At 48.5% G+C, this 20,531-nt stretch overlaps 1 protein-coding gene across 4 annotated transcripts in view; it reads right to left on the bottom strand.

Annotated features, from left to right (window-relative positions):
- Positions 1-18,129: 18,129 nt before the first annotated feature.
- S100A7 (S100 calcium binding protein A7) overlaps positions 18,130-20,531 on the bottom strand; it is a 75,122-nt gene continuing 72,720 nt past the window's right edge. For all 4 annotated transcript variants that reach the window (XM_077946348.1, XM_077946352.1, XM_077946360.1 and 1 more), the window contains 2 exons: positions 19,270-19,427; positions 18,130-18,356 (listed from right to left, as the gene is read on the bottom strand). In XM_077946348.1, the coding sequence (XP_077802474.1) occupies positions 18,192-18,356; positions 19,270-19,427 (323 nt within the window). In that variant the 3' untranslated portion in view covers positions 18,130-18,191. The remainder of the gene's footprint in view (positions 18,357-19,269; positions 19,428-20,531) is intronic.

The following is a 20,531-nucleotide window of genomic DNA, read 5'->3' as shown; positions in this document are numbered from 1 at the left end:
ATCAAAATCAACTAGAATTGAGAAACAATCACTGGATAGAATGAATCTGACGTGAGAACCAAATGGATCCGAGTGGGCACAAGCTGTGGACTGTAGTAGATGCTGTAATGCCCACCCTCATCCCTGTTACCTGATCCATGTGCCCGTCACCAGCATCTGTCAGTGTTGGCCACTAACAGGGCAAGACTGCACCCTTCTCCTAAGAGCAGCCCCTGATCCAATGGAGCTCCCAGCCCAGAAATGCCTAAAAGGCTCTGTCTCTCCCTGGGGGTGGCCCGTAGCCAGTGACAAATGGTGCAGGGGTACACAAGGTGGGCTTCTTTGCCTCCAGGTGGGGCAACTCCATTCAGGCTGCAGACCTCCCTGTGGGATGAGAAGAAAGCTAGACTGAGGCCAAGCTCCTGTCTCCGATGAGCTTTTTCCCTGAACATGCTCTCACCCCCACATCCTCCCAGGTTTCTCCTGAGAGCATTCCCTGATAAACCATATCACTTGCACAGGAATCCCCATCTTAGTCTCTACTTCTAGGAAATCTGACTGTGAACTTACCCCAAATAAGTTCCCCTGGTAAAATAGAAAGGGTGATGTCAGCCAAGTATCAAGAGTGAGGAGAATGCAAGAATCTGATAAGAAAGGAGGATAAACCAGGCAAGGTCACAAGCCCCATGATCCCAGTTACTTGGGAAGATGAGGCCAGAGGATTGAGTCTGCAGTGAGCTATGATCACATCACTGCATTCCAGTCTGGGTGACAGTGAAAGATCACATCTACTTAAAAAAACATTTTGTAATGGAGGGGGCCGGGTAGAGTGGTTCACATCTGTAGTTCCAGCACTTTGGGAGGCTGAGGCAGGATTGCTTAAAGCCAGGAGTTTGAGACCAGCCTGGGCAACCTAGCAAGACCCATCTCTGGCTATTTTAAAAATAGCCAGATGTAGTGTCCTGCACCTGTAGTCCTAGCTATTAGGAAGGCTGAGGCAGGAGGATCTTGAGCTCAGGAAGTCAAGGCTGCATCATTGATCTATGATGGCACCACTGCATTCTATCCTGGCAGACAGAGCAACACCCTGTCTCAAAAAAAAAAAAAAAAAAAAAAAAAGGATAAGCCGGGCACGGTGGCTCATGACTGTAATCCCAGCACTTTGGGAGGTCGAGGTGGGTGGATCACTTGAGGCCAGAAGTTCAAGACCAGCCTGGCCAACATGGTGAAACCCCGCCTCTCAAAATACAAAAATTAGCAGGAGGTGATGGCTCACACCTGTAATTCCAACTACCTGGGAGGCTTAGGCATGAGAATCGCTTGAACCAGGGAGATGGAGGTTGCAGTGAGCTACGGTTGAGCCACTGCACTCCAGCCTAGGTGACAGAGGGAGACTCCCATCAAAAAGAAAAGAAAAAGAAAAAAGAAAGGAGGATAATCCCATGACACGAGGCTCAAAGATGGAGGAATTTACAGAGGTGTAAGGAATAATGGGGAAATGGTCTAAACATCACCCTGGTGATTAAGATGAATGCTGACCCTGCTGCCTGGCCCGAAGGGTTTGGAGGACTTAAAACTGGGAAGAAATAGCAACACCCTGTGGAGAGGCCACAAGAAGGTGGGCATCTTGTGGGGAGGACCAGCCACTGCAACATTTTCATTTCTGCATTTTCATTGCCTGGCAGAGTACAAGGCTCAGAGACAAGCATCACTAACTGTCTCCTCCCTGCCCTTCATCTGATGCTCCTTATCCAACAATGACCACCCCAAAAGCATGGACCTGAATCAGCTGGACTCGTAGCCAGTTCCATGTGTTTTGGAAGGATTTCCCCACTGACCCAAGACTGACTCTTTTGCCTTTGCATCCCCAGTGCCCAGCCAGAAGCTGGCATTCAGCAAACCACATGTCAGAGAGAGACAACAATATCCACTCACACTGATCCCAACAAGCAGACACAGGAGCAAGGCCAGAGCTGCAGGGGCCAGGCCAGAAGACAGGGGTCTAGTGCTCATGCCACTGCTGCTCCTTTCTACTCATGAGAGTGGTGCAGAGAGCAAGTGCGCATCTGGCCTCTGGCAAGGCCCCAGGCAAGGGTTCCAGTTTACACCCCGCTCTAGGGTCGCCAAGCTAGGCACGATGCGTGCTCCCAGGTGTGTGAGCACAGGTGAATCTCAAACCCCAACAACCAAAAAAGAAGAATGACCCAGTCAGGACTCAGGGCACTGCGGGGAGCATTCTGGAAGCAGACATCTGCTAGACAGCACTTCTGCATCTAGTGGAGCATCTACAAAGCAGTTAACGAATAACTTCCTGTTCTGTCTAAGATACACACAGCCAAGGAAAAGGAGGAAGTATCTTGTGGGAGTAGATGCTTTATTGTTCATGGGGGTCTCCAGAGGCCCCTGGGTGGGGCGGGATGACTGGCTCCCCCCGAAACAAGGCACCGCTCCATGCATTATCTTGTGGTAGTCTATGGCTACATCCCCCAGCAAGGAAAGAAACTCAGAATAATTAATCTTCTTATCCTTATACTCATCTTTTTTCTCAAAGGCAGTGGACAAGTAATCTGTGTCGCTTTTTTCCTGCATGGAGAGAAACACACAAGAAAGAAAAATGAGATTTGAATTGGAAAAAGAAGAAAGAGGCATCCTGTGGTGTGAACATGGCAAGCGGGTAAGTGGGACAGGGGTGGGTGGAAGACAGAGAGCAGCAATGCTGGGTTGTTCCTGAGGAGTTCTCCATTTAGTGACTCCATGAGGAAAACACAGGGATTGGTGTCAGGCTCCGCCAGAAACCACACTGGTAAAAAGTGAGGGGCCTTCATCAGCCACAGACCCGCAGACCCACCCACCTACCCACCCGTACAGGCGCTGTCTCCATTCTCCCCAGGGGCCCAGCACAGGCTGACCGCCTTCCTTCTCTTACATGTCAACTCTTCTCCCATTCCATTTCTTTCCCATTCCAACTGTCAAGTGCCAGGTTCCCTTTCTTTAGGACACAGTGCTCTATTCTCTCTGTTACGTTTTGCTAATAAGAGTGATGCATTCAAACAGTGAAATAAAACCCAGTATATGAATGAGCTCTGCCAAATGTAAAGGGTGGTGCTCATGTTATCAATATTCTGATTTCCATTGAGTTTCATCTTGACAAGGCTCCACTTGAACCCAGAGAAGTGATTCTCACAGAGGGATGAGGTTACGTTGGGCAGAAGAAATAAATGGCCAGAATATGTGTGCAACCTCTCCAGGTCACACAGCAGGGGGCCCAATGGTGGGACAGGAGCCCAGCATGTCTGATTCTCAGCTCCAGTGTCCATCCCCTGAATGGTTAGTCTCTCCACGGGGCTGGTCCTGCCTAGGGCTGGGACAGATGGATCAGTAAGGCATATCAGGCTCAGAATTACCCAATAAAAATAGTGAATTCAGCTCCCAGACATGACTCCTCAGACACGTCACAACGCACGGGACCTCTCCAAGAATCACTACTTCATTGCCCTGCATAAATATGAATGCTCTCCCAGGCCAGGGCAGGCAGAGTCCCCACCCACACAGCCACTGAGGAAGTTGAGGAAATTCTCCCTCATCAAGTTCACCAGACCTGGCACGTCAATCGTACCATCATCTCCACTGTATTGGTGAAATATCGCAACTATGTCCAACATGACTTTCTCACGTGGAGGGATGCTCATCTTTGCTTTCAAAAAGCCTTCAGGAAATAAAAACAAGGATTTTTTTCCTTCTCTAGTGAATGACTGATATTAAGAAGATGAGAAAGGGTTTAGGAGCAAATGAGGACAAGGCTAAGGTGGACCAGAGAAACCTGTGTTTCTCTGTGTGGTGGGATAAATTGCTTCCAAAGAGGAGGGTAGCGCCATACCTGGGATCTAGGCTCACACAGACCAGGGAGCAGCAGGAGAAGAGGAGACAAGCAGAAGCCAAGCTGTGGGCAGTGCTTGCGAGAGGGAGAATCAGGGAGACACAGGGTCCAACAACACATGGAAGAACTAAACCCTGAGCAGGGACCCCCAGCCACAGTCAGCACATGGCAGATCCCACTCCTCAAACAGCACCAAATCCATCTCGTCCAGCTTCACAGCCGGGGTGAGAGTCACGGGGGCAGGACAATGGCCTTGGTGATCTGGTCTCCGACCCTCCTGGGCTGCTTCAGGAACCAGACACCATGGGCCCCACCTTGACTCAAGTGCAAGCCCTGCATGACATGGTGCATGCAGGCTCCGGGTGCACATGTGAGCACGGACATGAGTGTGAGCAGGAAACACAGCCTTGTCCCGAGCACAGGGGGCCCTTCCTAGACCCTCACAGGAATGTGAAAGAGGCACGGGTGACTACAGCTAGCCTCTGTTAAAAAGAACAGAAATAACTCCTGGTTCTTAAGCTGCCGGATGGGGTGGGAGTGAGGTGGGGGTCACTTCATGTCTGCTCTTGGGAATTATCTGCACCCTCTGAATCACCAAGGCTGGACATTATTTAAATAAAAAGTTCTGACTTCCCAAAGCAGATCCTCCAGCCAATACTCAGTCTGGGCTGGCCTGCACCCCCAGGCAGAAACATAGGACAGTGCAGTTCCCATTTCCTGCACTTTCCAAAGAACCAGAAAATGACCTTTGCTCATGCCTGTGGGCATCTGACAGTAAACCCCCATCACCTTCCAATGCAAGAGAAAGCTGTGTGCTGGCAACTCACTAAGAGGCGCCCTCTAAAGCCTTTTTGAATCTGAGGCCAAGGCCAGGGGCTGAGCCCCGTGCCCAGAGGGTGACTGAGAATTTGCAGGTTGTAATAGGGAATGAGGAAGAGTCCCGGGCTGGGAGTCAGGTCTAGACCAAGCTGTGCCACCCTGAGCTGTGTGACCTTGGACGAGACACACCCCTCTCTGGGCCTCAGCATCTCCACATGTGCAATGAGGGTCAGGATTGGATGATCTCCTATCACACTTAGCTCTGACATTTGAAGACTCTCTGAGTCTGCAGTCTGGGGACATACAGGTGACAGTATCTCTGGGGGGAGCCATAGACAAAGCCACAGGGCCCTGGGATGTCAGAGCACTGCTCACTACAGGAATCTCTCTCCTTTTAGGTGTTAGGTGAGCTTTAAGAGAAGAGCCAGTTCTTGATATGCTCCCTTGCCAGTTTTGCTCTGCATGGGGCTAGCCCGTCTGTGTTTCCTCCTGTCGAGGCTTTCTTGAGGTCCTGAGCTTCTATGACCCAGGCATCCTGCTGACACTTGGGATCCACCACTACTCTCCAGCCCACAGACAGCCAACCTGGGCTTGAACAGAGGATGGGCCGCTGCACCATCCTCCTTCCCCTGGAGAGGGAGGGTAACTTGCAGGTGTTTTCTTCTCCCAGCTCCAGGAATGTGCTTAACACCGAAAAGAAGTGAGGACCAGAGACCCAGCAGCTTCCTGCTGTAGTTGACCCTCTCAAGTGTCTCCATAAGCCATGGGATAAGTGATCTAGGACTCTTCTACCATAGGATGGTTCTTTATACCGAGGTGGGGCCACCCAGAGGGTGTCAGACACGTGCCCCGGATTTGAGGGTCACCTGTGCTGTTTGTCCTCCTAGAAAGTGAGAGGATAAGAGAGAACCACCCCTCTGTACTATGAGGCAGTCCCTGGAGCTGTGTCCTGATGGGTGGAGGGCGGGTCAGCCGCTCCCTCATGATTGGGTTCCTCTCCCTTGGCTTCATTCTCTCCTCTCACGGCCTGAGCACCTCTTAGTGTCTGGCCTCCTGCTCAGTTCTGGGACAGGAGAAAGATGCTCCACACCGAAGCTGAGGCAGGAACCGTCAGGCTGGGGGACCATAAGAGTGCTTGGGTGGAGCAGGTGACAGAGCAGAGGACAGGGTGAAGGCCAGATGAATGCTATTGTTCTTGGCTAGGAGCCAGAGGAGGACTCGTGTGACATGCAGGGCGTGTACAGGGACTTGATGAGAGCTGACACTATCTGATAGCCTGCTCTGTGCCCAGCACCAGGGTCCCTGCCATGGGAGCAGGGGAGGAGCACAGGGCAAGGCCAGCTGCCCCTGTCCCCAACAGCCCCAGTCCCCTTCAGCCAGGAAAGCAGTTTCCAGGCGTCCCACCCAGCAGAACTCCGTTTCTGTGGCCGGAACTGAGTGGGACACACGGTCAGTCTTAGTTGCCATCGGGGCAGGCAGAGCAGGAAGAGAACTGTCAGGAGTGGCTCAGACCATGCGGGACTCACCTCCTGGCCCTGGACAGTATAAACACTGAAGCAAAACTGGGGAACAGTGAGCTCTGAAAAGGGCCTGAGTACTGAGCTGGCCACAGTCAGTGCTGGCCTCATGCATCCTTCTCCTCATACCCAGGCACGAACCGTGGGTTTTAAATTTTTATGATTTTATTTTCTTTTTTAGTTACAGTTGTCTCGGTCCTGATATGATGTGTTTTTCTGCCCTTGAGCGTTTGTTCATGGCTGGGATCTGGGTCGGTTTTCACTTCCTTTGGCTGGTGATCAGGTGTCAGCCTTCACTCAGGCACCACCTCCAGCTGGGTTTTCCTGTGTCGGCCTCTCCTCCCTGAAGTTTCTGCTCTCTTCTTAGGGCCGACACAGCCTCACTGTACATCTTTTAGCAGCTACAGGTTCTATTTTATTCTTTTTCTATGTTTTCTTTCTTTCTTTCTTTCTTTCCTTCCTTCCTTTCTTTCTCTCTCTCTTTCTTCTTTCTTTTATTTTCTTTTCTTTCTTTCTTTCTTTTCTTTCTTTCCTTTCTCTCTTTCTTCTTTCTTTCTTTATTCTTTGTTCTTTCTTTCTTTCCTTCTTTCTTTTTGAGACAGGGTGTCATTCGTTCCCTGAGGCTGGAGTGCAGTGGCATGATCATAGCTCACGGTAACCTTAAACTCCTGGGCTCAAGTGATCCTCCTGCCTCAGCCTCACAAGTAGCTGGGACCACAGTCATGAGTCATCCTGCTCAGCCTCGTTTCTTCTTATCTTCTAAAATGTGAGCATCCTGAGGTGAGCTGAGTCCCCCACCCCTTTTTTAAAAAATGCACTGTTATATCTTCAACATAAAGAGGAGCGAGTGCTTCACCTCTCATTAAATGTAGATTGAATGAATGGGTCTATGACTCAGCTCAGAATGGCTGAGGGGACCTAGCTGAGTAAACTTGGGATGTTTCTTTAATGTTAACATCTCAATTCCCTCTTTCCTAAATTGGGGATAGCAGCACCTACCTCAGAGTGTTGTGAGGACTAAAGAGAAACTCATGTACAGCAGGGATCTGAAATTCCATCCTTTTCTGATCCAGAGTCCTAGTGTTCTCTCTCCCATTCCCTGTCCTAATCTGACACATCCACTGGCTGCCCCAGACCTGGATTAGGTTGGAACAGAGAAGGCTTCAGGTGACATCTCTGGGGGTGGTGTAGGACCTGGTGACCTGAGATTCTGGCCAGAAACCCTAAGCATAGTCTCCTGGGTGTGTCCCAACCATCTGACGTAGGGCAAAGCTCCAAAAAACAGATGGGAGAGGTGGCTCTAGGCCTCCCAGCCCCTGGGAAGAGCCAGGCTGAGCCTTATAGAGACTGCTCTTTGTCCAAACACACAAATGTCACTCATCCTTCTCCTCATGACGCTTCCCAGCTCCGATAAGTCTCACCTACCTCTCTGCCTTTTCTAGCAGTGCCCAGTGTCTGGCCTGCCATTCACTTTCTCCTGTAGGAGGAAAGAGGACTGTGGATGACTACGCAGGAGCCTGGGTGTAGGCCCAGCACTGCCACCAGCCAGGTTGAGTGACCTTCACTCGCGCCCAAGAGCCCACATCTGTACAACCAGGTGGCTGGACCAGACCTGTCCATTGCTCCTTTGGGATCTCCTGCGACAACTCCTATGGAAATGTCCCCAGTGGGACCTGAGCACAGGACCTTCCCTGTCTTCCTCCTCCCTGGATTCATCCTCCTGTTGGGGTCTGGGGTACTGAATCCCCTCCCCAAGTCTGCCCCCACAGAGGGCTAAAGTCCCCTGAGAATGCCTTGGAGGCTCCTTGAAGCCCCAGGCCTGGAACCTCCACACATCATAGCCCTGGTGAGATGATCTGCCCCTACCTGGGTAAGGTATTGGCAAACCAAAGCTCCCTCACTGCCTATTACAACCTGCAAATTCTCAGTCACCCTCTGGGCATGGGGCTCAGCCTCTGGCCTTGGCCTCAGATTCAAAAAGGCTTTAGAGGGCGCCTCTTAGTGAGTTGCCAGCACACAGCTTTCTCTTGCATTGGAAGGTGATGGGGGTTTACTGTCAGATGCCCACAGGCATGAGCAAAGGTCATTTTCTGGTTCTTTGGAAAGTGCAGGAAGTGGGAACTGCACTCTCCTATTTTTCTGCCTGGGGGTGCAGGCCAGCCCAGACTGAGTATTGGCTGGAGGATCTGCTTTGGGAAGTCAGACTTTTTATTTAAATAATGTCCAGCCTTGGTGATTCAGAGGGTGCAGATAATTCCCAAGAGCAGACATGAAGCGACCCCCACCTCACTCCCACCCCATCCGGCAGCTTAAGAACCAGGAGTTATTTCTGTTCTTCTTAACAGAGGCTAGCTGTGGCCACCCGTACCTCTTTCACATTCCTGTGAGGGTCTAGGAAGGGCCCCCTGTGCTCGGGACAGGGCTGTGTTTCCTGCTCACACTCATGTCCGTGCTCACATGTGCACCCGAAGCCTGCATGCACCGCGTCATGCAGGGCTTGCACTTGAGTCAAGGTGGGGCCCATGGTGTCTGGTTCCTGAAGCAGCCCAGGAGGGTCGGAGACCAGATCACCAAGGCCATTGTCCTGCCCCCGTGACTCTCACCCCGGCTGTGAAGCTGGACGAGATGGATTTGGTGCTGTTTGAGGAGTGGGATCTGCTATGTGCTGACTGTGGCTGGGGGTCCCTGCTCAGGGTTTAGTTCTTCCACGTGTTGTTGGCCCCTGTATCTCCCTGCTTCTCCCTCTCACAAGCACTGCCCACAGCTGGGCTTCTGCTTGTCTCCTCTTCTCCTGTTGCTCCCTGGTCTGTGTGAGCCTAGATCCCAGGTATGGCCCTACCCTCCTCTTTGGAAGCAATTTATCCCACCACACAGAGAAACACAGGTTTCTCTGGTCCACCTTAGCCTTGTCCTCATTTGCTCCTAAACCCCTTCTCATCTTCTTAATATCAGTCATTCACTAGAGAAGGAAAAAAAATCCTTGTTTTTATTTCCTGAAGGCTTTTTGAAAGCAAAGATGAGCATCCCTCCACGTGAGAAAGTCATGTTGGACATAGTTGCGATATTTCACCAATACAGTGGAGATGATGGTACGATTGACGTGCCAGGTCTGGTGAACCTGATGAAGGAGAATTTCCCCAACTTCCTCCGTGGCTGTGTGGGTGGGGACTCTGCCTGCCCTGTCCTGGGAGAGCATTCATATTTGTGCAGGGCAATGAAGTAGTGATTCTTGAACAGGTCCCGTGTGTTGTGACGTGTCTGAGGAGTCATGTCTGGGAGCTGAATTCATTATTTTTATTGGGTAATTCTGAGCCTGATATGCCTCACTGATCCATCTGTCCCAGCCCTAGGCAGGACCAGCCCCGTGGAGAGACTAACCATTCAGGGGATGGACACTGGAGCTGAGAATCAGACATGCTGGGCTCCTGTCCTGCCACTGGGCCCCGTGCTGTGTGACCTGGAGAGGTTGCACACATATTCTGGCCATTTATTTCTTCTGCCCAACATAACCTCATCCCTCTGTGAGAGTCACTTCTCTGGGTTCAAGTGGAGCCTTGTCAAGATGAAACTCAATGGAAATCAGAATATTGATAACATGAGCACCACCCTTTACATTTGGCAGAGCTCATTCATATACTGGGTTTTATTTCACTGTTTGAATGCATCACTCTTATTAGCAAAACATAACAGAGAGAATAGAGCACTGTGTCCTAAAGAAAGGGAACCTGGCACTGAACAGTTGGAATGGGAAAGAAATGGAATGGGAGAAGAGTTGACATGTAAGAGAAGGAAGGCGGTCAGCCTGTGCTGGGCCCCTGGGGAGAATGGAGACAGTGCCTGTACGGGTGGGTAGGTGGGTGGGTCTGCGGGTCTGTGGCTGATGAAGGCCCCTCACTTTTTACCAGTGTGGTTCCTGGCGGAGCCTGACACCAATCCCTGTGTTTTCCTCATGGAGTCACTCAATGGAGAACTCCTCAGGAACAACCCAGCATTGCTGCTCTCTGTCTTCCACCCACCCCTGTCCCACTTACCCGCTTGCCATGTTCACACCACAGGATGCCTCTTTCTTCTTTTTCCAATTCAAATCTCATTTTTCTTTCTTGTGTGTTTCTCTCCATGCAGGAAAAAAGCGACACAGATTACTTGTCCACTGCCTTTGAGAAAAAAGATGAGAATAAGGATAAGAAGATTAATTATTCTGAGTTTCTTTCCTTGCTGGGGGATGTAGCCATAGACTACCACAAGATAATGCATGGAGCGGTGCCTTGTTTCGGGGGGAGCCAGTCATCCCGCCCCACCCAGGGGCTTCTGGAGACTCCCATGAACAATAAAGCATCTACTCCCACAAGATACTTCCTCCTTTTCCTTGGCTGTGTGTATCTTAGACAGAACAGGAAGTTATTCGTTAACTGCTTTGTAGATGCTCCACTAGATGCAGAAGTGCTGCCTAGCAGATGTCTGCTTCCAGAATGCTCCCCGCAGTGCCCTGAGTCCTGACTGGGTCATCCTTCTTTTTTGGTTGTTGGGGTTTGAGATTCACCTGTGCTCACACACCTGGGAGCACGCATCGTGCCTAGCTTGGCGACCCTAGATCGGGGTGTAAACTGGAACCCTTGCCTGGGGCCTTGCCAGAGGCCAGATGGGCACTTGCTCTCTGCACCACTCTCATGAGTAGAAAGGAGCAGCAGTGGCATGAGCACTAGACCCCTGTCTTCTGGCCTGGCCCCTGCAGCTCTGGCCTTGCTCCTGTGTCTGCTTGTTGGGATCAGTGTGAGCGGATATTGTTGTCTCTCTCTGACATGTGGTTTGCTGAATGCCAGCATCTGGCTGGGCACTGGGGATGCAAAGGCAAAAGAGTCAGTCTTGGGTCAGTGGGGAAATCCTTCCAAAACACATGGAACTGGCTACGAGTCCAGCTGATTCAGGTCCATGCTTTTGGGGTGGTCATTGTTGGATAAGGAGCATCAGATGAAGGGCAGGGAGGAGACAGTTAGTGATGCTTGTCTCTGAGCCTTGTACTCTGCCAGGCAAGGAAGATGTGGAAATGAAAATGATGCAATGGTTGTTCCTCCCTACAAGATGCCCATCCTCTTGTGGCCTCTCCACAGGGTGTTGCTATTTCTTCCCAGTTTTAAGTCCTCCAAACCCTTCGGGCCAGGCAGCAGAGTCAGCATTCATCTTAATCACCAGGGTCATGTTTAGACCATTTCCCCATTATTCCTTACACCTCTGTAAATTCCTCCATCTTTGAGCCTCATGTCATGGGATTATCCTCCTTTCTTTCTTCTTTTTTTTTTCTTTTTGATGGGAGTTTCCCTCTGTCACCTAGGCTGGAGTGCAGTGGCTCAACCTTAGCTCACTGCAACCTCCATCTCCCTGGTTCAAGCGATTCTCATGCCTAAGCCTCCCAGGTAGTTGGAATTACAGGTGTGAGCCATCACCTCCTGCTAATTTTTGTATTTTGAGAGGCGGGGTTTCACCATGTTGGCCAGGCTGGTCTTGAACTTCTGGCCTCAAGTGATCCACCCACCTCGACCTCCCAAAGTGCTGGGATTACAGTCATGAGCCACTGTGCCTGGCCATCTTTTTTTTTTTTTTTTTTTTTTTTTTTTTTTTTTTTTGAGACAGGGTCTTGCTCTGTCTCCCAGGATAGAATGCAGTGGTGCCATCATAGATCAATGATGCAGCCTTGACTTCCTGAGCTTCAGATGATCAAACTTCTCCAAGCTAAAGGAGGAAGTTCGAACACATCACAAAGCAGCTAAAAACCTTGAAAAAAGATTAGACAAATGGCTAACTAGAATAACCAATGTAGAGAAGTCCTTAAATGACCTGATAGAGCTGAAAACCATGGCACAAAAATACGTGACAAATGCACAAGCTTCAACAACCGATTCGATCAACTGGAAGAAAGGGTATCAGTGATTGAAGATCAAATAAATGAAATGAAGCAAGAAGAGAAGTTTAGAGAAAAAAGTAAAAACAAACAAACAAAGCCTTCAAGAAATATGGGACTATGTGGAAAGACCAAATCTACATCCAACTGTTGGACATGAAAGTGACGGGGAGAATGGAACCAAGTTGGAAAACACTCTGCAGGATATTATGCAGGAGAATTTCCCCAACCTAGAAAGGCAGGACAACATTCTAATTCAGGAAATACAGAGAACGCCACAAAGATACTCCTCAAGAAGAGAAACTCCATGACACATAACTGTCAGATTCACCGAAGTTGAAATGAAGGAAAAAGTGTTAAGGGCAATCAGAGAGAAAGGTCAGGTTACCCACAAAGGGAAGCCCATCAGACTAACAGTGGATCTCTCAGCAGAAACTACAAGCCAGAAGAGAGTGGGGGCCAATATTCAACATTCTTAAGGGAAAGAATTTTCAACCCAGAATTTCATATCCAGCCAAACTGTTTCATAAGTGAAGGAGAAATAAAATCCTTTACAGACAAGCAAATACTGAGACAGTTTGTCACCACCAGGCCTGCCCTACAAGAGACCCTGAAGGAAGCACTAAACATGGAAAGGAACAACTGGTACCAGCCACTGCAAAAATATGCCAAAATGTAAAGACCATTGATGCTAGGAAGAAACTGCACCAACTAATGAGCAAAATAACCAGCTAACATCATAAAGAAAGGATCAAATTCACACATAACAATATTAACCTTAAATGTAAATGGGCTAAATGCTCCAATTAAAAGACACAGACTGGCAAATTGGATAAACAGTCAAGACCCATCAGTGTGCTATATTCAGGAGATCCATCTCACGTGCAGAGACACACATAGGCTCAAAATAAAGGGATGGAGGAAGATCTACCAAGCAAATGGAAAACAAAAAAAGGCAGGGGTTGCAATCCTACTCTCTGATAAAACAGACTTTAAACCAACAAAGATCAAATGAGACAAAGAAGGCTATTACATAATGGCAAAGGGATCAATTCAACAAGAAGAGCTAACTATCCTAAGTATATATGCTCCCAATACACGAGCACCCAGATTCATAAAGCAAGTCCTTAGAGATGTACAAAGAGATTAAGACTCCCACACAATAATAATGGGAGACTTTAACACCCCACTGTCAACGTTAGACAGATCAATGAGTCAGAAATCCTCAATAAAATAATGGCAAACCGAATCCAGCAGCACATCAAAAAGCTTATACACCATGATCAAGAGGGCTTCATCCCTGGGATGCAAGGCTGGTTCAACATAGGCAAATCAATAAACGCAATCCAGCATATAAACAGAACCAAAGACAAAACCACATGGTTATCTCAATAGATGCAGAAAAGACCTTTGACAAAATTCAATAGCCCTTCATGCTAAAAACTCTCAATAAATTTGGTATAGATGGAATGTATCTCAAAATAATAAGAGCTATTTATGACAAACCCACAATCAATATCATACTGAATGGGCAAAAACTGGAAGCATTCCCTTTGAAAACAGGCACAAGACAGGGATGCCCTCTCTCACCACTCCTATTCAACATAGTGTTGGAAGTTCTGGCCAGGGCAATCAGGCAGGAGAAAGAAATAAAGGGTATTCAGTTAGGAAAAGAGGAAGTCAAATTGTCCCTGTTTGCAGATGACATGTCTATATTTAGAAGACACCATCATCTCAGCCCAAAATCTCCTTAAGCTGATACGCAACTTCAGCAAAGTCTCAGGATACAAAATCAATGTGCAAAAATCACAAGCATTCTTATACACCAATAACAGAAAAACAGAGAGCCAAATAATGAGTGAACTCCCATTCACAATTGCTTCAAATAGAATAAAATACCTAGGAATTCAACTTACAAGAGATGTGAAGGACCTCTTCAAGGAGAACTACAAACCACTGCTCAACAAAATAAAAGAGGACACAAACAAATGGAAGAACATTCCATGCTCATGGATAGGAAGAATCAATATCATGAAAATAGCCATACTGCCCAAGGTAATTTACAGATTCAATGCCATCCACATTAAGCTACCAATGACTTTCTTCACAGAATTTGAAAAAAAACTACTTTAAAGTTCATATGGAACCAAAAAAGAACCTGCATTGCCAAGACAATCCTAAGCCAAAAGAACAAAGCTGGAGGTATCATGCTACCTGACTTCAAACTATACTACAAGGCTACAGGAACCAAAACAGCATGGTACTGGTACCAAAACAGAGATATAGACCAATGGAACAGAACAGAGCCCTCGGAAATAATACCACACATCTACAAACATCTGATCTTTGACAAACCTGACAAAAACAAGAAATGGGGAAAGGATTCCCTATTTAACAAATGGTGCTGGGAAAACTGGCTAGCCATAAGTAGAAAGCTGAAACTGGATCCTTCCCTTACACCTTTTACAAAAATTAATTCAAGATGGATTAGAGACTTAAATGTTAGACCTAAAACCACAAAAACCCAAGAAGAAAACCTAGGCAATACCATTCATGACAAAGACATGGGCAAGGACTTCACGTCTAAAACACCAAAAGTAATGGCAACAAAAGCCAAAATTGACAAATGGGATCTAATTAAACCAAAGAGTTTGTGCACAGCAAAAGAAACTACCATCAGAGTGAACAGGCAACCTACAGAATGGGAGAATATTTTTGCAATCTACTCATCTGACAAAGGGCTAATATCCAGAACCCACAAAGAACTCAATCAAATTTACAAGAAAAAAACAAAAAACCCCATCAAAAAGTGGGCAAAGGATATGAACAGACACTTCTCAAAAGAAGACATTTATGCAGCCAACAGACACATGAAAAAATGCTCATCATCACTGGCCATCAGAGAAATGCAAATCAAAACCACAAATGAGATACCATCTCACACCAGTTAGAATGGCGGTCTTTAAAAAGTCAGGAAACAACAGCTACTGGAGAGGATGTGGAGAAATAGGAGCAGTTTTACGCTGTTGGTGGGACTGTAAACTAGTTCAACCATTGTGCAAGACAGTGTGGCGATTCCTCAAGGATCTGGAACTAGAAATACCATTTGACCCAGCCATCCCATTACTGGGTATACACCCAAAGGATTATAAATCATGCTGCTATAAAGACACATGCACACGTATGTTTATTGCGGCACTATTCACAATAGCAAAGACTTGGAACCAACCCAAAACTCCATCAGTGACAGACTGGATTAAGAAAATGTGGCACATATACACCATGGAATACTATGCAGCCATAAAAAAGGATGAGTTAATGTCCTTTGTAGGGACATGGATGCAGCTGGAAACCATCATTCTCAGCAAACTATCGCAAGAACAGAAAACCAAACACCACATGTTCTCACTCATAGGTGGGAACTGAACAATGAGAACACTTGGACACAGGAAGGGGAACATCACACACCAGGGCCTGTCGTGGGGTTGGGGTAGGGGGAAGGGATAGCATTAGGAGATATACCGAATGTAAATGATGAATTAATGAGTGCAGCATACCAACTTGGCACATGTATACATATGTAACAAACCTGCACGCTGTGCACATGTACCCTAGAACTTAAAGTATAATAATAAATAAATAAATAAATATAAAGGGAAGGCAGGCCCACATTAGGGATGGCCGGTTGCCTTCTGGACTTTAGAAATGGACTTGAAGGTCCAGCAATTCCACCCCAGGGAGACCCTCTCTTCTTTTCGGAGATCAAGGCTTCAGTCAAGCTCTTCAGTCATTTGCATTATTCTTTTTGGCCTAGTTCCAGATTCTGGGTTCCACATTCTGGAGTCCTCTCCTAAGCTGCACAGGCTGCCTCCCAAGCTGGAAGTTTTTAGATTTTGCACTGCTGTTTACATGAAGTGGTATTGACCAGAATTTGCACAAAAGTATTTTATAATAAAAAATAATATAGAGTACTTATTATGAGCTGGGATCCAGTACTGCTATGTGCTGGCTAACCAGGAGATCTGAGGTAACAGTGTTTTCCACCCATGATTCCAAGTTTGGATGGAAAGACACGAGGGGAATCTGAGGTAATGCAGCCACTATGGTAGGAGCGGGGTCAGAGTGAGGGAGGCGCAAATGAGGCAGAGATCATTAATTTGGGGGGAAGGGATGGTGGTTCACCCTCTAAATGTCTAAGAGACATTGACGAAAAGCTCAATCTTGAAATGTAATGTGAATGAGACAGATGAAGTATTAAAAGACATTTCTGGCAGAGGCAGCATTTGAAAGATTGGTATAGAGGCATGAAATACTGAGATATACTGATGGGCGGTATGTTGCGCATACTTGGAATAACAGCGGCTGGGTGAACAGGAGGGATTCAGAGAGTGCTGGGCAGACAGGAAGTCAGGCACCCACCCTTGTGACCCTGGCATGACGGTTCTGAGCACTGACCAGCAGTCCTGGCGGAGGAGAGAGGAGGAAAATGGGGAAGATAGTTCTAGGCTGGAGATCTGCAGGGAAGGTGTGGCCCAAGGAAAGTGGGCAACAGAGCTAAGAGAGGAAAGAGAGCAATTCTGGGGTGGATGATGGGGGGCAGGCTGCACAGAGAAGGCAGCAGGGGGCTGGGAAGAGAAAATGGAATCCCAGGGACTGCAGGTCTCTGTGAGTTCCAAGAACAGGTGGAATAAGAATGAGAAAGGGGGAGAAGGAGAGAGAAGAAACCTAATGGTCAGACATTGGGATTTGGAGGTGAAAACTGCAGATCAGTCCTGAATGCTGGTGAGGTGCAGAGTATGTTCAGGAAGGAAGATTCCTGATGAGGAGAGGAGATGCTGGTCTGTGAAGAGAGGTGTGAGTGTGGAGTGCAGCAGTCATTCACAAGAGCAAATAACCCATCCTACACACTTCTGCTGGTTGGATGGAAAGAGAATTTTTGAGATGGTTGCCTGATTCCTCCAAGAAAAATGTTTGCCTGACTGACAGGTTAGCAGCAGACTGACCAGGGTCGTAAGAGAGAAGGAGGAATACTAAGAGCGGCTGCACAGAACATGGCCTGGAAGTGGCACTGGGTGAACATTAGCCCTGTGTTGTGGCCTGTATGGAGAGACCCACCAGCGCTCTGCTAGGACAGCACTGTGTCCTGCTTGTTTCTGCATCCTCAGCCCATAGTACAGTGACTGGCCTGGAGTAGACTACCAATAACAAACTACTCATTACCCGCCAGATAGAGGCGCTGCACTTTCTCATCACAATCAGCATGAGCTCTCTGTGTCAGTCCTTAGGGCATTTCCATGGTGCTGCCTTATTCTGGCCAGACTCCTTATTTGGACTCCGGAACTACTTTGAGCTCCTCAAAATCTGGAATATTCATTCATCACCAGAAATCCACTCCTGGCATTTAGCAAACCATCATGGAGGACAGCTCAGCTTCAAGGTGACTCCCTCTCACTTCCACAGGGCCACCCACATAGGCACATGCACACAAGCACACAGCACAGGGAGAGGACACAGCCCCTGAAGCCCAGACCACAGGACAAGGGAGCCCATCCTCAGGGAACTACTGAGCCTCCCATTCGTAGTCACATGGGCCCTGAGCCTGATCCCACCCAGGAATCCCTATGTGAGTGGTTTCTGTTTCCCCAAGCCCTGGAGAACAGCTGGGGTGGGAGCAGGAGGGCAGGAGCACACTGAGAGATGCCAGCTCCTTCTCAGTGCAGTATCTAAATACATCTGAATGACCTGGTCCATGCCTTGACAAGGAGGGACATTGCTGTGACCTCGCAGAGGCCTTCTACCAGCTTCCACCTGTAACCTGCTGTGGTGGCTGCATTTAGGGAGTGGGGCAGAGGCCGACGCCAGGACCTGTGTGAGAGGCAGTTCAGTGCTGCTGGAGGCCACAGGGAGAACATTGGTGGTGGGACATTACTCCTGGGTGACCCACTGGATGGGGGTGGTGGGGATTCTCCAACAAAGTTAGCCTGGAATTGGCAGTTTTGACAATGTAGGTCACCAAAGAGAAGAAGGAAATAAGGCAAGTGTCTGGTGGGAGGAGACACTTTATTGTTCCTGGGGTCTCTGGAGGCCCCTTGGTGGGGCTGGATCACTGGCTTCCCCCGGAACAGGGCGCCCCTCCGTGGCTTTGCTTGTGGTAGTCTGTGGCTATGTCTCCCAGCAAGGACAGAAACTCAGAAAAATCAATCTTCTTATCCTCATTCTTGTCCTTTCTCTCAAAGACATTGGTCAGGTAATGTATGCCCTTTTTGTCCTGTGAAGAGAAAAACGTACAAACAAGAAAAATTCAATCACAAACAAGTTTTGGGCTGGGAGTGGAGAGGAGGAGGCAGAGACAGAGACAAATGCCTAGATCTGCACAGGTGTCATGGCGGGGCTGGGAGTGCCGGGCGAGTGGGTGAAGTTGGGGTGAGGATGTGAATGTTATCCCTGGAGTTCTCTAGGGAGACTTTTTGTCTCAAACCTCAGATGGGAGGCAGGTCCTGTCCCGAGGCGCTCTGTTTAGTGACCTTGGGGAGAGCAGTCCCCTGTCCCAGCCTCACTCTCACCTGTCCCCAGCGTTTAAGGGCACTGGCTACCTTAGTTCTACCCCAGGGCCCCCAAATTTGCCCTCATCCTTCGTTCTCTTCTTTCTCTGACCTCCTCTCCTTTCTTCTCTTTTTCCACCAAACACGTCTTCTGGGTTCCCTGCTTTTGGTCGTCTAGACCCTTTGGTACCTAGTAGCCCACAGTTTTTTTCAGATTTGCTAATGAGTCTTGTTTATTGCAAAGAGGGCTATTGATTTCTACTAGCAATGGAACTTCTAGTTCTTTCTCATTGATCTCAAGGATGTTGATGTGGGGCCTTAGGGAAGCAGGACCTGAGCATGTCAGTTTAGTCTCACAGAGAGGGGGTCAGTGAGCACTGGGAGGGGACTGTGCACCGCCCTCAAGCTGCACACTTTGCTGACCATCTCATAACCTCATTTATATCTGTATAACTCTTTCCCATTTTCATACTTTTTTGCCTATCATCCTTAGATTCCCATATGATCCAAGCAATAAATTTGCAAATGGGAAATGTTTTAATTAGAGGATGAGGGTGACCCGTCCAAAGACACATAGTAAAATATATCCTCAGCCATGCCAGCATCCAACCAACATTGAGAAGCTAAACTCCGACTCACACAGGCACTGAGGAAGTTGGGGAAGTTCTCCTTCATCATTGTCAGCAGGCTTGGCTTGTCAATCTTGTCATCACGTCTGGTGTATTTGTGAAACATGTCGATCATGCCTATTATGGACGTCTCAGCTTGAGTGTTGCTCATCTTGGCTTTCAGAAAGGCTTCAGGAAATAAAGACAATCATTTTTTTCCCTTCATTTAAGTTAGGGTCTCTATGTGGGGGTGTTGAAGGAGGGCTGAAGACAGAGGAAAAACAGCCCTAAGATGGAACAGAAGGAACTCGATTTTTAAAAATGTGATGGGATAAGTTGCTCAAAAATGAGAGGGTAGGACCAAGTCTGAGACCTGGCCCACCCTGGCCAGGGCCAAGAGGAGATGCAGGTGGATGGCGGAAGTCCAGCTGTGGGCAGAGCTTTGGAGAGGGAGAAGCAGGGAGAGTCAGAGGCCCAGCAACACATGGAAAAACTGAGCTGGGACCCCTCCAGTCTCGGCCAGCACATGGCAGACCCCACTCTTAAAACAGCACCAAATCCATCTCCTCCAGCTTCACAGCTGGGGTGAGAGTCACGGGGGCAGGACAATAGCCTTGGTGATCTGGTCTCCGACCCTCCTGGGCTGCTTCAGGAACCAGACACCATGGGCCCCACCTTGACTCAAGTGCAAGCCCTGCATGACATGGTGTATGCAGGCTCCAGGTGCACATGTGAGGATGGACGTGAGTGTGAACAGGAAACACAGCCCTGTCCCGAGCACAGGGGGGCCCTTCCTGCATTCCCCTGGGAATGAGAAACTGGAATGGCCTCTGTTACAAGGAACAGACATAACCCCTTGGTTCTTAAGCTGCTGGATGGGATGGGAGTGAGGTGGTTGTCGCTTCATGTCTGCTCTTGGGAATTATCTGCACCCTCGGAATCACCAAGGCTTGACCCTGTTTAAATAAGAAGGTCTGACTTCCCAAAGCAAATTGTCCAGCCGGTGGTCAGTCTGGGCTGGCCTGCACCCCAAGCCTGAAAAATAGGACAGTGCAGCTCCCACTTCCCACACTTTCCAAAGAACCAGAAAAGGACCTTGGCTAACGTGTGTGGGTGTCTGACAATAAACCCCCAACTCCTCTCAACGCAGGAGAAAGCTCCATGCTGGCAACTGACTAAGAGGAGCCACCCAAAGCTTTTTTGATTCTGAGGCCAAGGCTAGACGCCAAGCCCTGTGCCCAGAGGGTGCCTGAGAATTTGCAAGTTGTGGTAGGGAGTGAGGGAGCTTTGGCT

The sequence above is a fragment of the Macaca mulatta genome, chromosome 1 (genome assembly GCF_049350105.2).
Source record: "Macaca mulatta isolate MMU2019108-1 chromosome 1, T2T-MMU8v2.0, whole genome shotgun sequence".
NCBI lineage: Eukaryota > Metazoa > Chordata > Mammalia > Primates > Cercopithecidae > Macaca > Macaca mulatta.
The sequence above is the reverse complement of the archived record's forward strand: the minus strand, read 5'-3'. Positions and strand labels throughout refer to the sequence as shown.